General features: G+C 41.0%; 2 protein-coding genes across 2 annotated transcripts in view; one reads left to right on the top strand and one right to left on the bottom strand.

Annotated features, from left to right (window-relative positions):
* LOC124255131 (polypeptide N-acetylgalactosaminyltransferase 5-like) overlaps positions 1-14,501 on the bottom strand; it is a 392,350-nt gene that overhangs the window by 259,002 nt on the left and 118,847 nt on the right. The gene's annotated exons all lie outside the window — the stretch shown is intronic.
* Positions 4,015-7,132, top strand: LOC124255136 (DNA-directed RNA polymerase V subunit 1-like). The gene is made up of 2 exons (XM_046688975.1): positions 4,015-4,135; positions 5,517-7,132. Exons 1-2 carry the CDS (start codon positions 4,015-4,017, stop codon positions 7,130-7,132), a joined length of 1,737 nt encoding a protein of 578 aa, XP_046544931.1.

Here is a 14,501-nt window from a genome sequence, read left to right as displayed (position 1 = left end):
TTTATCACATGTTTTATGGCTCAACTAATTAAGAGTTGAAAGTTTAGAATAAACCAGTGTGACAAGATCTGAATCTGTAGAAAAAAGTCAGCTGAAAAAGAAACACCTTAAGTTCAGAACTGAAAGTAATTCTCTTAATTTTACACTTATATTTAAAAACAATTCGAGTAAACCAAATAACCGAATACAGAGTGAATGCGCATAGTTTTACGCTGACTTTAAGCAATATTCCACTAATATCATGACGTCAGATATTGTACTCAAGTGGGAAATCGAACCCGGGTCTTAACGATGACAAGGGGACGCTTTAACCACTAGGCTACCTCACCACTCCGAGTTTATTTAAGAAACTGCGCCTGCAGAAAGGAAAGAACTTCCATACTCTGAACCTTCATAAATCAAAGGTCTGTTATTTTTCAGCCCTATGATCACATGTACAACCCTTAAGGCATTATTGGCATTCAAACCTTTGAAACAGAATATCTCCAGCCAACTGAACCCTGAAATCAGGTTGAGTTCAGGCAGACTTTTCTGACAAATGATTATTCTCATTCACACATTCAAGTAAGTAAATAGCATCTCACAGCCATAATGATTACCCACGAGGGAAGGATAATGATCTTCAATTGGATCTGAGATCATAGCTCCAGCAGAGTCGGCAATCCTCAGGGTAATTTGAGTGACACTGAAGCTAGAGAAGAAATCTTACAGCTTCACCACAGGTCTTCACTGATGGCAATCTTACAGCTTCACCACAGGTCTTCACTGATGGCAATCTTACAGCTTCACCACAGGTCTTCACTGATGGCAATCTTACAGCTTCACCACAGATCTTCAGTGATGGAAATCTTACAGCATCACCACAGGTCTTCAGTGATGGAAATCTTACAGATAAATCACAGGTCTTCACAGCTTCACCACAGGTCTTCACTGATGGAAATCTTACAGATACATCACAGGTCTTCACAGATACATCACAGGTCTTCACTGATGGAAATCTTACAGATACATCACAGGTCTTCACTGATGGAAATCTTACAGATACATCACAGGTCTTCACTGATGGAAATCTTACAGATACATCACAGGGTCTTCACTGATGGAAATCTTACAGATACATCACAGGTCTTCACTGATGGAAATCTTACAGATACATCACAGGTCTTCACTGATGGAAATCTTACAGATACATCACAGGTATTCACTGATGGAAATCTTACAGATACATCACAGGTCTTCACTGATGGAAATCTTACAGCTTCACCACAGGTCTTCACTGATGGAAACCTTACAGCTTCACCACAGGTCTTCACTGATGGAAATCTTACAGATACATCAGAGTTCTTCACTGATGGAAATCTTACAGATACATCACAGGTATTCACTGATGGAAATCTTACAGCTTCACCACAGGTCTTCACTGATGGAAATCTTACAGCTTCACCACAGGTCTTCACTGATGGAAACCTTACAGCTTCACCACAGGTCTTCACTGATGGAAATCTTACAGATACATCACAGGTCTTCACTGATGGAAATCTTACAGATACATCACAAGTCTTCACTGATGGAAATCTTACAGATACATCACAGGTCTTCACTGATGGAAATCTTACAGATACATCACAGGTCTTCACTGATGGAAATCTTACAGATACATCACAGGTCTTCACTGATGGAAATCTTACAGTTTTATCAACATTTTTCAGTGATGAAGAAATAAAATTTTTGGTTGATTTTTGTCAAGGAATTGGAAACATAGTCAGCATCAACCAGAGGCAACCATTCACAAGTTAATGTTTCAGGGTTGTCACAACACAGACACACCATTTAAGATGAAATCTTCATATTTCACAACTCAATCATCAAAATCATAAACACACTGGGCGTGAAATACATCATGAGAGAAAAATTTAAATTTCGAACTGTTCTTCTGTCTTCTAAACTCATGCATCTTTATTTCAACAATTTCCCTTCCAAAACTAAGAACATGAACTGCTGTGGTCGCAGGGTGATGTCGTTTATGCCCCCCGAGGAGACAGAGATCTGGCATAGAGGGGGAAATGATGTAACCGTCTTGCACTGTATGCCAGAAGGTATTGATTTTACGAGAGCCATAACCTGCTTCATGACCCCCTCATTCAATATCTTTCAGTTTAATGATAAGGGCTTCTATTTGGGCCCTTGTCATGACATGTGCATGAAGCTCAGAGATTTTTTTAGAAACAATTACCACTGTCAGTTTTGCAGGTCTGTGTGTAAGGAAAATGTGTAGATACTATGAGTTTTGAAGATCATCTCAATGTTTTAAACTCAGTTAATGGTGGTTTTGTATTTACTATGTTTGGGAAATTTTCAGTTTCGCTTCAAGGCCAAGGTGGTCTTGTGTGTAGGTTTAAACACTTTAAAAAACAGAATTTCAGTTATAATACAGCACATGTAGTTGGGTGGGTGGGGTTGGGCGTATATGAGACTGGATGTGTGGATGTGTGGGTGTGTGGGTGGGTGTGGGAGAAATCCCATAAGGACATACAAGCATGGTGCATACCGGACCCAATAGGAGAATTTCCATGGACATTGAAAAATTGTGCAAACAAGACCCCTTGGACAATCCCAGAAGGACATGGTGCATACAGGACCCCAACAGGAGAAATCTCATATGGACATACATGTGGATAGATATGCGGGTGTAAGTGTTGGTGTATACGGATGTAGGTGAGGCTGGATGTGTGGGTGGAAGAAACAGTGCATGCATGGGCCCATGGGAGAAGACCATTACGGACATACAAAAATTGTGCATACAGGGCCCACCAGGAGAAGTCCATTCAGGACATACAAAAATGGTGCATATAGGACATAACAGGAGAAATCCCATAAGGACATACAAAAATGGTGCATACAGGACAATATAGGAAAAATCCATAAAGGGCATATGAAAATGGTGCATACAGGACCCAATGGTAGAAGTCCCATAAGGGCATACAAAAATGGTACACACAGGACCCCATGGGATAAATCCCATAAGTACATACAAAAAAGGTGCATACAAGACTCCATGGGATAAATCCCATAAGGACATACAAAAATGGTGCATACAGGACAATATAGGAAAAATCCATAAAGGGCATATGAAAATGGTGCATACAGGACGTCCTGGAATTCCCTCTCAGATGATTCTACAAGCTGATGAGAGAACACACAACTCCACAGAAAATTCCACGCAACCATGCCAGGCTATTTTTCCAGTCAATACACTACAGACTACACCCAGGACACAATGTGTTTTCATACCTCTACAGATGTACAAATAAACATCAGGGTACATCACAGTTAATGTTGTGATGAAAAGAAAAGAAAACTTACCCTAATACACCATTCCTGGTGAAGTGGATGCATGCTGATCTCTATGATCAAAACTCTTTCAAGCACCATATTCCTTCTCAGACAAAAATTGCCTTTCATCAAATCTGAACAAATATTTGCACACTTCTCAAATATTTGGCAGAATTAATTACCATGATATCACTGAATTGACAGATAATAAACAGCTCGCCACTATCCATCGACTTTGCAAAATTCATCATCTTCCAACTTCCTGTCAGACTTTAGCCAAGTACTCCATGCATACGAACTCACTTGAATATTTGTAGAAAGCTGGCGAAAAATTGTCGTTGTTTGTGCTCCGTCTGCCTTGAGTGTCGGAAACAATGTACCATGTTTGCTGTTGGGTTCTGGCGATTGGGTCTAAACTTGGCCATCAATGACTTCGAAAACAGAACTTAAGTAATGCACAAACAAAAACGCTGTTAAGTAGGGAAGGTGGTATTTGTACGCAACGTATATGTGCCAGGGAATATTGCAGTAGGCAGGGTGCAGACGCAGTCAATTTCAAACTATCAAACATTGAAAGATATTTGGTTTTAACTTTGCAGCCACCTCCAAGACATCTCACATGCTTTGTAGTTTCAGAAATTTGCTGAACAGTTTTTCTGTTTGCTTGGTCTGTGCATCAAGATGGTGGTTAGATGGAATGGCTGTCTGTTGTCTTTGAGAAAAAGGTTTGAAGCTGACTTCAGCGTGAAGAAAAACGCAGAAGTTCCATCAAGTGGTCTCAAGTGTACCTCCTTCAAGACTGGTAAAATCTTCACACATTCTTACTCTGAAAAAGTGCATTCTACATTGTGTCTACAATGGAAGTTTGACATTTAAACAAATATGGAAAAGATGAAAAAACTGATTGTTTTGAAATATTGAGGCAGTTTTCTCAGTCCAATGTCACAAAAACAGGTTGTTTTTAAGAGGAGCTAAAATTTAGGGCATCACAAAGAACCCTCATAGACAACTTAACTGTTGAAACAAATATGACAAAGATAACAGGATCAACCTTCTTAAACACTGAAACAGTTTGCTTGGTTCAATATGTAAAGAAACCAGGAAGTTATTATTTTGAAGTTGGATAATAAGGGGCAGAGGGGTAGCCTAGTGGTTAAAGCATCCACTTATCACATCGAAGACCCAGGATCGATTCCCCACATGGGTACCATGTGTGAAGCCCATTTCTGGTGTTTCCTGCTGTGATATTGCTGATATATATGATTGTGATATTATACAATTATAGACTCTTGTAGAGGTCGATATCGGTTTTTATTGACCTGAGTAAAACAATATCGACCGAGCTTGCGAGGACCGAGCTGACGAGCTTGCTTGTCAGTACCCCTTCCTCCAGATATAGAATTATAACATGGTGCTGACAAAACAAGATTCATACTCAGAGCAAAATGGGATTCAAACCTATGATCATAGGATTTAGCTAAAAGGACAAAACTCCTTGACAAATGTGAGCACCTTCGAAACTGGGCCACCTATGCTCTTCATCAGAACAGACCAACAGAAGAAATCACGTGATGTCAGCTGTTACAAATGCCAATACATATCTGCCTCAGTTAGCACACTAATCTAACATCCTAACACTCAGAATAACGTCAAGAAGATGTACAAATTCCAAAACAAAACAAAAAATGAATAGAAAGGATTTTTTAGCCAGCATGATCATAATTGCAAACAGTGTTGAATTCTTTTAAACTTCAAGCAATTTGACACACACCTGTGGACAAAAATGAATATGACAACTTAGGGCTATATGTGTCTTGGTACTTTTCAAACAGTCGTGACATGTTCATCCTCTAGAGAGGGCATGAAACATTTACAGTCATTTGTGTCACATTACATTGACTACTTGATACATCAGGAGAACCGGAATGTTGATTCCCAGTGGTATGTACTGGCTAATCATCGGCATCACGGACCCTGAAGTAGGTGCGACATAGGCAGTGTGAAGGTGACACAGCTTCTCACATCCATAGTCCTATGTCAGGCTGTTTTGTACATACTGAGATGATGGAACTGTGGAACAGGAGACAAGAAGAGATAAAAGAGCTGGAGTTGGAATGTGTGTGTGTGTATATGTGCATGTCTATGTGTGCATATGTGTGTGTATGTGTTTGGGCTTGCTTAAGCGGACAGGCTTGGGGGCTGGGGGGGTCCTCGGGGGAGGAGAAATCACCAAGAGAGACAAGCATGGGGTACTGGGGACCTACTCTACTCCAGAATCACCAAGAGAGACAAGCGTGGGATACTGGAGACCTACTCTGTTCCAGAATCACCAAGAGAGACAAGCATGGGGTACTGGGGACCTACTCTGCTCCAGAATCACCAAGAGAGGCAAGCATGGGGTACTGGGGACCTACTCTGCTCCAGAATCACCAAGAGACACAAGGATGGGATACTGGGGACCTACTCTGCTCCAGAATCACCAAGAGAGGCAAGCATGGGGTACTGGGGACCTACTCTGTTCCAGAATCACCAAGAGAGACAAGGATGGGATACTGGGGACCTACTCTGTTCCAGAATCACCAAGAGAGACAAGCATGGGGTACTGGGGACCTACTCTGCTCCAGAATCACCAAGAGAGACAAGCATGGGGTACTGGGGACCTACTCTGCTCCAGAATCACCAAGAGAGACAAGCATGGGGTACTGGGGACCTACTCTGCTCCAGAATCACCAAGAGAGACAAGGATGGGATACTGGGGACCTACTCTGTTCCAGAATCACCAAGAGAGACAAGCATGGGGTACTGGGGACCTACTCTGTTCCAGAATCACCAAGAGAGACAAGCATGGGGTACTGGGGACCTACTCTGCTCCAGAATCACCAAGAGAGACAAGGATGGGGTACTGGGGACCTACTCTGCTCCAGAATCACCAAGAGAGACAAGCATGGGGTACTGGGGACCTACTCTGCTCCAAATCACCAAGAGAGGCAAGCATGGGGTACTGGGGACCTACTCTGCTCCAGAATCACCAAGAGAGACAAGGATGGGATACTGGGGATCTACTCTGTTCCAGAATCACCAAGAGAGACAAGGATGGGGTACTGGGGACCTACTCTGCTCCAGAATCACCAAGAGAGACAAGGATGGGGTACTGGGGACCTACTCTGCTCCAGAATCACCAAGAGAGACAAGCATGGGGTACTGGGGACCTACTCTGCTCCAGAATCACCAAGAGAGACAAGGATGGGATACTGGGGACCTACTCTGCTCCAGAATCACCAAGAGAGACAAGCATGGGGTACTGGGGACCTACTCTGCTCCAGAATCACCAAGAGAGACAAGGATGGGGTACTGGGGACCTACTCTGCTCCAGAATCACCAAGAGAGACAAGGATGGGGTACTGGGGACCTACTCTGCTCCAGAATCACCAAGAGAGACAAGCATGGGGTACTGGGGACCTACTCTGCTCCAGAATCACCAAGAGAGACAAGGATGGGGTACTGGGGACCTACTCTGCTCCAGAATCACCAAGAGAGGCAAGCATGGGGTACTGGGGACCTACTCTACTCCAGAATCACCAAGAGAGACAAGGATGGGGTACTGGGGACCTACTCTGCTCCAGAATCACCAAGAGAGACAAGGATGGGGTACTGGGGACCTACTCTGCTCCAGAATCACCAAGAGAGACAAGGATGGGATACTGGGGACCTACTCTACTCCAGAATCACCAAGAGAGACAAGGATGGGGTACTGGGGACCTACTCTGCTCCAGAATCACCACGAGAGACAAACATATGAAGTCAGTACCAACTTATTCTGCCGTGGAATCCCGAAAGAGGCAAGATCTAGTTTGTTATCTGGGAACCATTCCCAAGGTCTAAAACTTCATGACCAGCCAGAAAGGATCTGGTAGCTTTTTTTTGTACAGGGTGCTCCATCAACAGTTAGTGTCAGTTGTTGTAAATCCCGGGACAAGATCAACCTTTAACATCCTTGAAAAGTAATCCTAAAAACATTCACCCAAAGTAGCAAATCCATCTCAATCCCGTCTATCATTAGATTAGACAAGTTGCCTAAGTATATAAACCATACATATTTGTTTGTATTTTGTAGTCAAATTAAATTATGAACTAGAACAAGTTGGGGTGAACTAAAACAAGTTGTTTACCCAGTAGAGATTATGTCAACTTTGGAAGGGTACCAGACGAATTGAACATTTGATTTGACATAAAGAGACAAATGTTATTCATTGGCATTCGTGAGGTGAGGTGAGGTGAGGTGAGGTGAGGTGAGGTGAGGTGGAGGTGAGGGTGGGGTGGGGGGGGTGAGGGTGAGGTGAGGTGAGGTGTGGGGTGAGGTGAGGTGTGGGGTGTGGTGTGTGGTGGGGTGTGGTGGGGCGGGGCGAGGCGGCGAGGCGAGGCGAGGTGAGGTGCGAGGCGAGGTGAGGTGAATCGCATTCCTGACTATTTCCCTCTTACAGCGACTTGAATGTACATCTGTGACAAACCAAGCAGTGTAACAACAATCACTGATTTTTATGACCTTTGTCTGGACACATTTGTCACTGAGGCAGACTGTTCTGGTATAGAGTATTCTTTCACTTAGAGAGATATTGATTTTATATTTTCAAATATATAAAGTATCTAATCACATTAAGAATGGTAACTCAGGTACTTGGGTTGGGTCAGTTCTGAATAGGATCCTGACACCAACTGGATCAGACAGACAGACAGACAGACAGACAGACAGTTTTATTTCAGTATATAAGGCCATGGCCCACATTACAGAATAATTTTACATTTTATTTGATGCTGGTAAAACCAGTAACAGTCATACATTATTGCCTTTGAAAGCTATGGAACCATTTTTGCACAATGTACAGGCATAATATACCCTTCCAAAGAAAAAGTAGCAATACTTATCAAAACATCATCCTTAGATGACAAAAGTCTAACAAAACTATCCTTACACGGGTAACCAATATATAGGTATGGCGGAAAACATTCTATCTTATGCATCTTTTAAACATTGACAATTAAATGGTATTCCTCTTCAACTACTGGTATAGCAATATAAACAGAGTCCATGATCCATGGTTAGTATTGTTTAACATCAATAACAATAAATATCTATCGACTTCATAACACACATTGCTATTCCATGTATATAACAATGACATGTAAATAATCATATTTGGACCAGACAATCAAGTGACTGACATTGTAAACATCAACCTACTTCATAACACCAAACTCTGAGAGCTATTCCACGATGGCATGTAAATAATATTTGGACCAGACAATCCAGTGATTGACATTGTAAACATCAACCTACTTCATAACACCAAACTCTGAGAGCTATTCCACGATGGCATGTAAATAATATTTGGACCAGACAATCCAGTGATTGACATTGTAAACATCAACCTACTTCATAACACCAAACTCTGAGAGCTATTCCACGATGGCATGTAAATAATATTTGGACCAGACAATCCAGTGATTGACATTGTAAACATCAACCTACTTCATAACACCAAACTCTGAGAGCTATTCCATTGGCATGTAAATAATATTTGGACCAGACAATCCAGTGATTGACATTGTAAACATCAACCTACTTCATAACACCAAACTCTGAGAGCTATTCCACGATGGCATGTAAAATAATATTTGGACCAGACAATCCAGTGATTGACATTGTAAACATCAACCTACTTCAAACACCAAACTCTGAGAGCTATTCCACGATGGCATGTAAATAATATTTGGACCAGACAATCCAGTGATTGACATTGTAAACATCAACCTACTTCATAACACCAAACTCTGAGAGCTATTCCACGATGGCATGTAAATAATATTTGGACCAGACAATCCAGTGATTGACATTGTAAACATCAACCTACTTCATAACACCAAACTCTGAGAGCTATTCCACGATGCGATGGCATGTAAATAATATTTGGACCAGACAATCCAGTGATTGACATTGTAAACATCAACCTACTTCATAACACCAAACTCTGAGAGCTATTCCACGATGGCATGTAAATAATATTTGGACCAGACAATCCAGTGATTGACATTGTAAACATCAACCTACTTCATAACACCAAGCTCTGAGAGCTATTCCACGATGGCATGTAAATAATATTTGGACCAGACAATCCAGTGATTGACATTGTAAACATCAACCTACTTCATAACACCAAACTCTGAGAGCTATTCCACGATGGCATGTAAATAATATTTGGACCAGACAATCCAGTGATTGACATTGTAAACATCAACCTACTTCATAACACCAAACTCTGAGAGCTATTCCACGATGGCATGTAAATAATATTTGGACCAGACAATCCAGTGATTGACATTGTAAACATCAACCTACTTCATAACACCAAACTCTGAGAGCTATTCCACGATGGCATGTAAATAATATTTGGACCAGACAATCCAGTGATTGACATTGTAAACATCAACCTACTTCATAACACCAAACTCTGAGAGCTATTCCACGATGGCATGTAAATAATATTTGGACCAGACAATCCAGTGATTGACATTGTAAACATCAACCTACTTCATAACACCAAACTCTGAGAGCTATTCCACGATGGCATGTAAATAATATTTGGACCAGACAATCCAATGATTGACATTGTAAACATCAAACCACTAAATCAAGTATGATAACATACAATCACCCAAGAAACGAGCTGATAATCTGATCCCTTTGGTCACGTCTCAAGAAAAGCATAGGATTCTTGTAGTGAGAGAGGCAGTCAGTGAGTTAGGTTTTCTGCCACTTTTAACAATTTTCCAACAAAATCGGAGGATACCAGAAATCGGATTTAAAAATTGTACCCATGTGGGGAATCGAACCTTGACCTTCAGCGTGACAAGCGAACACTTCAACCACAGTGCTGCAGCACTGCCCCACAGGATGCTTGGAACCCTTTGAAATCTGAAATCCCCTGTGGAGCAGTTAACGATAAATTGTTGAAAAATTCATATTCAATACATTATTCAGTATGTCCAACAGATATATGTGTCAAATATGAAAAATAATACCAAAGAATGGCATATCAATTTTTTCATTAAAAAAACATGTGACATTGCTCAGTATCTTTTTTCACAAATGTTATATACATGAGGTCCTGGCTCAGTGAATCCAATTTTGTTTATACTGCTCTACACTAAAGCCGCATTAAGTGAAACAGCCATTGAATGCAGTATACACTGCAGGCAGAATGGTTATGAACTCAGGACGTTGGGAAAATATCTGAGTTGAAAATAGAGAGTGTTTATATTGTGAAAAGATTTATTCAATAAGATTGCTTGAGGAGGAAGAACATTTTCTATAAAATTGTCCATTGTATGAAAACTTAAGAAATGAATACATACATATTGCAAAATATTATTATAATGTTACTAATATCATGTCAATTTGAAACAAGCAGCACGCTTGGAAGTTAGGAGCTTTTATATTTTACAGCTTTAAATTAAGACAAAACTGGATTGAAAACAATTGTAAATGATTTAAATGTATCATGTAAGCATATTTAAACGTGGTTGGCAAAATCAATCCAATATATGTCATATATCATAACTTATATAACGAGGTACTCTGTCAAGTATAATAAAGGACTTTGTATGTGAATTATGGGCCGGATGGCCTACAGTTCTGAAATAAAATCAATCAATCAATCAATGGTTATGAACTCTCCCCAGGGAGTTGAAAATGCAGTTAGGAGGCAAACTGATATACTGTTCAGGATAATGATATGTCATGCAGTTTGAACAAGCCCTTCCACTGTCTCAAGCCATTGGCGTTAAGCACTATTATTACTTATGTGTCTATGAGAAGAATCCCTGCTGCCTACTTGGTGTAAACAGATAGTGTTGACAGTTCATGGTAAACTAACAAACTGTTTTGGTCAGCTTTTGCTCGGGAATCATCCTATTGTTTGGAAGGAATACAAGTGGTAAAGCATTGATTGTTTGTGGTAAAGCATTGATTGTTTGTTTGTTCAATTATCAACCCTGAGTGAGTGAGTGAGTTGGGTTTTACATAAAACATCAAACTAAAGTAAGTTTGAAAGTGTAAGTTTCAGACCTGAAACTGGAAAATCTGGACTTGTTTCCAGAATCTAAGGCTTTGGCATTACAATGAGTGAGTTTGGTTTTACACCGCTTTTAGCAATATTCCAGCAATATCACAGCGGGGGACACCAGAAATGGGCTTCACACATTGTGCCCCTGTGCACAGGGAATCGAAACTGGGTCTTTGGCGTGACGAGTCAACACCTTAACCACTGACTACCTCACCACCCCTGAGAGATCTGGATGTTTTGTTAGAGGTTGAGTTGTGTTCTGAGACCAGAGTGACTTTCTACACATTTGATTTATACTTTTGGGCCGCAAGAGCCATTCAAGAGTTTTATTTATGCTGTTATTTGAACTGACCATCCATAAATAGCAAATGCCCTTGGGTTTCATCGGCAGCTTTAAAGCTTTAACTTTAATTTTGCTCTGGTACTTAAAAAGGAATGAAAGATCTTCTTTTTGAGCTCAGAGAATTTGAACTGACCATCTGTGAAAGTATCTGTCCTAGTGCCTCAACAGCAATTATTTGGGATTATTTGTACTGTAGGACCCAATACTGCATTAAACGATGTTCATTTAACTCTGAAATGACCATCCATAAAAAGCACCTGCCTTTGGGCCTCAATGGCCATTAAAAAGCTTTGTTTCAGCTCTTGAGACCACAAAGGTAGGAAAGACCTTCATTTGCACTCTGAACTCTGAGAATTGAACTATGTTTGAAAAGTATCTGTCCTTGGAGGTGAGGTGAAATTGGGTTTAACGTCGTGCTTGACAATATTTCGCTCATATGACGACGTGCATGCGTGTGTATGTGTATGTGCGGCTGCTTGTACTAGCCCAGACTGAAGCTGGTTTTATAGTGCTAGCCCACTGAGATACCACGCCGCAGTGAAGCATGAATACCCCACTCAGACACATTATACGGACTCCGAGCCGACCAGTCCTTGTTGTACCCATTAATGCTGAGCGCCAGGCAGGGACCAACAAGTACCATATTTTAACGTCTTTTGGCATGACGCAATCGGGGATCGAACCCGCAAACTTCCGCTCTCCGGGCGGACGCTCTAACCACTACACCATGGAGGCGGTATCTGTCCTTGGAGCTCTTAGTCATTGAAGAGATCAATAATAAAAAAATTATGAAAAATCTTCATTGGCATTTTGAGACTTGAACTGACCATCTGTAGAAAGTATCTGTTCTTGGTCCTCAACAGCCATTCAAGAGATCTTTTGTGCTCTGGAACTCAATCAGTTATGAAAGATCATCATTTGCACTCTGAGATTTGAACTGACCATCTCTGAAAGGTATCTGCCCTTGGACCTCAACAGCAATTCAGATTTATTTGTGCTCTGGAACTCAATAAGTCAGGCTCTGCGAAACCTCATCAGCCATTAACAAGCTGTCTGTTTACTCCCAATGTGAATCTGCCATCAATGACTTTCATATATGCTCTTTGGCCACAAATTAAATTCCTGAGCAGAAAGAAACTCATAAGGGCCTGAAACGGTTTTCTACATGGTGTCTTAGAGCTTTGCATTAATGGTAACTGTGGTCTTCAAACACTTACGAACAATCGAATGTCCAGTCTCTGGGCAGACATTCAATTCACCACACTGGAATCATGTCATTATATCACAATGTGTAGATTAATGTTCATGATGCTGATCACTGGATTTTCTGGTCTTGATTCAATTATTTACAGACCATTGCCATATATCTAGAATATTACCATATGCAGTGCTAAACAACAACCAAACATTTCTGCTAAGAGAATTTTGGTGAGTGGGAGGGTTTTATGTCACTTTTAGCAATATTCCAGCAATATCACCGCAGGAGATGCCAGAAATGGGCTTCACACAGTGTACCCATAAGGGGATTGATTGGCGTGACAAGCAAATGTTTTAACCACTTGGCTACCCAACCGCCCCGAGAGAATTTGGAGGTCAACAAATTGTATCTTATTTTGTATTTTACCACTGTTTTCCAGATGTAAAGACTGTCAATCTGCCTAGTGATCTTGACCACTGAGGATCATGAAGAGCTTTCTGAAAAAATCTGCCTGGTTTCCATCATGGTAGCTCAGTCAGTTAAACCGACTGCTTCATCACAGCTGCCCGATTTATTTGTGACTGCTTCATTACTGCTTCTTTGACAACAAAAGCATGCTGATACAGCTCACTGTCCACAGCTTCAAACCAAGGCAAATATACATCAGAAAACATCATTATTTGTCTGCAGGATTTATTTAATTGCAGACTTATCACGCGATCTTGACAACAGGCCAGACACAAGTCTTTGACTCTTCCCACGAGTCATCAACTGCACATCGCACCACTACATTATAAAAGAGCTGTGTGATTTTTTCTGAGTCACTATTCTGATGAAGTATCGCAGGTTATTTGACAGCTACGTCATCCACAATTAGTGGCAGAACTTCGGGCTCAGCGAGCAATGTGGGATATGTGAATAATTTACTTCCACTTCCTGAACGAATTGAAATCAATGCTCACAATTCTTTTCAATTCCAAAAAGAATTGGAAAAGTAATACTCCTTTAGTTTAAGGGTCTGGATTGAGGTATAAAAGTTTTGTAACTTTATTTTTATGTTCTCAGTGATGTTTGTGCTAATGAGTGTGGAGGGACTTTGGACTGTCATGATCATGTGAATCACCTAATCTTGGACTTGCCTGATCATGTGAGTCACCTAAACTTGGACTGGCATGATCATGTGAATCACCTAATCTTGGACTTGCCTGAGCATGTGAATCACCTAATCTTGGACTTGCCTGATCATGTGAATAACCTAATCTTGGACTTGCATGATCATGTGAGTCACCTAAACTTGGACTGGCATGATCATGTGAATCACCTAATCTTGGACTTGCCTGATCATGTGAATCACCTAATCTTGGACTTGCCTGATCATGTGAATCACCTAATCTTGGACTTGCCTGATCATGTGAATCACCTAATCTTGGACTTGCCTATTCATGTGAATCACCTAATCTTGGACTTGCCTGATCATGTGAGTCACCTAATCTTGGACTGGCATGAT

This window comes from Haliotis rubra, unplaced genomic scaffold (assembly GCF_003918875.1).
Source record: "Haliotis rubra isolate DU_JTF1 unplaced genomic scaffold, ASM391887v1 Scf594, whole genome shotgun sequence".
In the NCBI taxonomy this organism is placed as follows: domain Eukaryota; kingdom Metazoa; phylum Mollusca; class Gastropoda; order Lepetellida; family Haliotidae; genus Haliotis; species Haliotis rubra.
Note: the sequence above shows the minus strand (reverse complement) of the source record. Positions and strands in the feature narration are given on the sequence as shown.

Excerpts from the sequence above, each read along its gene's own strand:
- LOC124255136 (XM_046688975.1), top strand. The coding sequence starts at position 4,015 with ATGGTGGTTAGATGGAATGGCTGTCTGTTGTCTTTGAGAAAAAGGTTT. Across the intron at positions 4,136-5,516 it reads GTGTACCTCCTTCAAGACTG|CGGACAGGCTTGGGGGCTGG; the intron begins GTAAAATCTTCA and ends GGCTTGCTTAAG.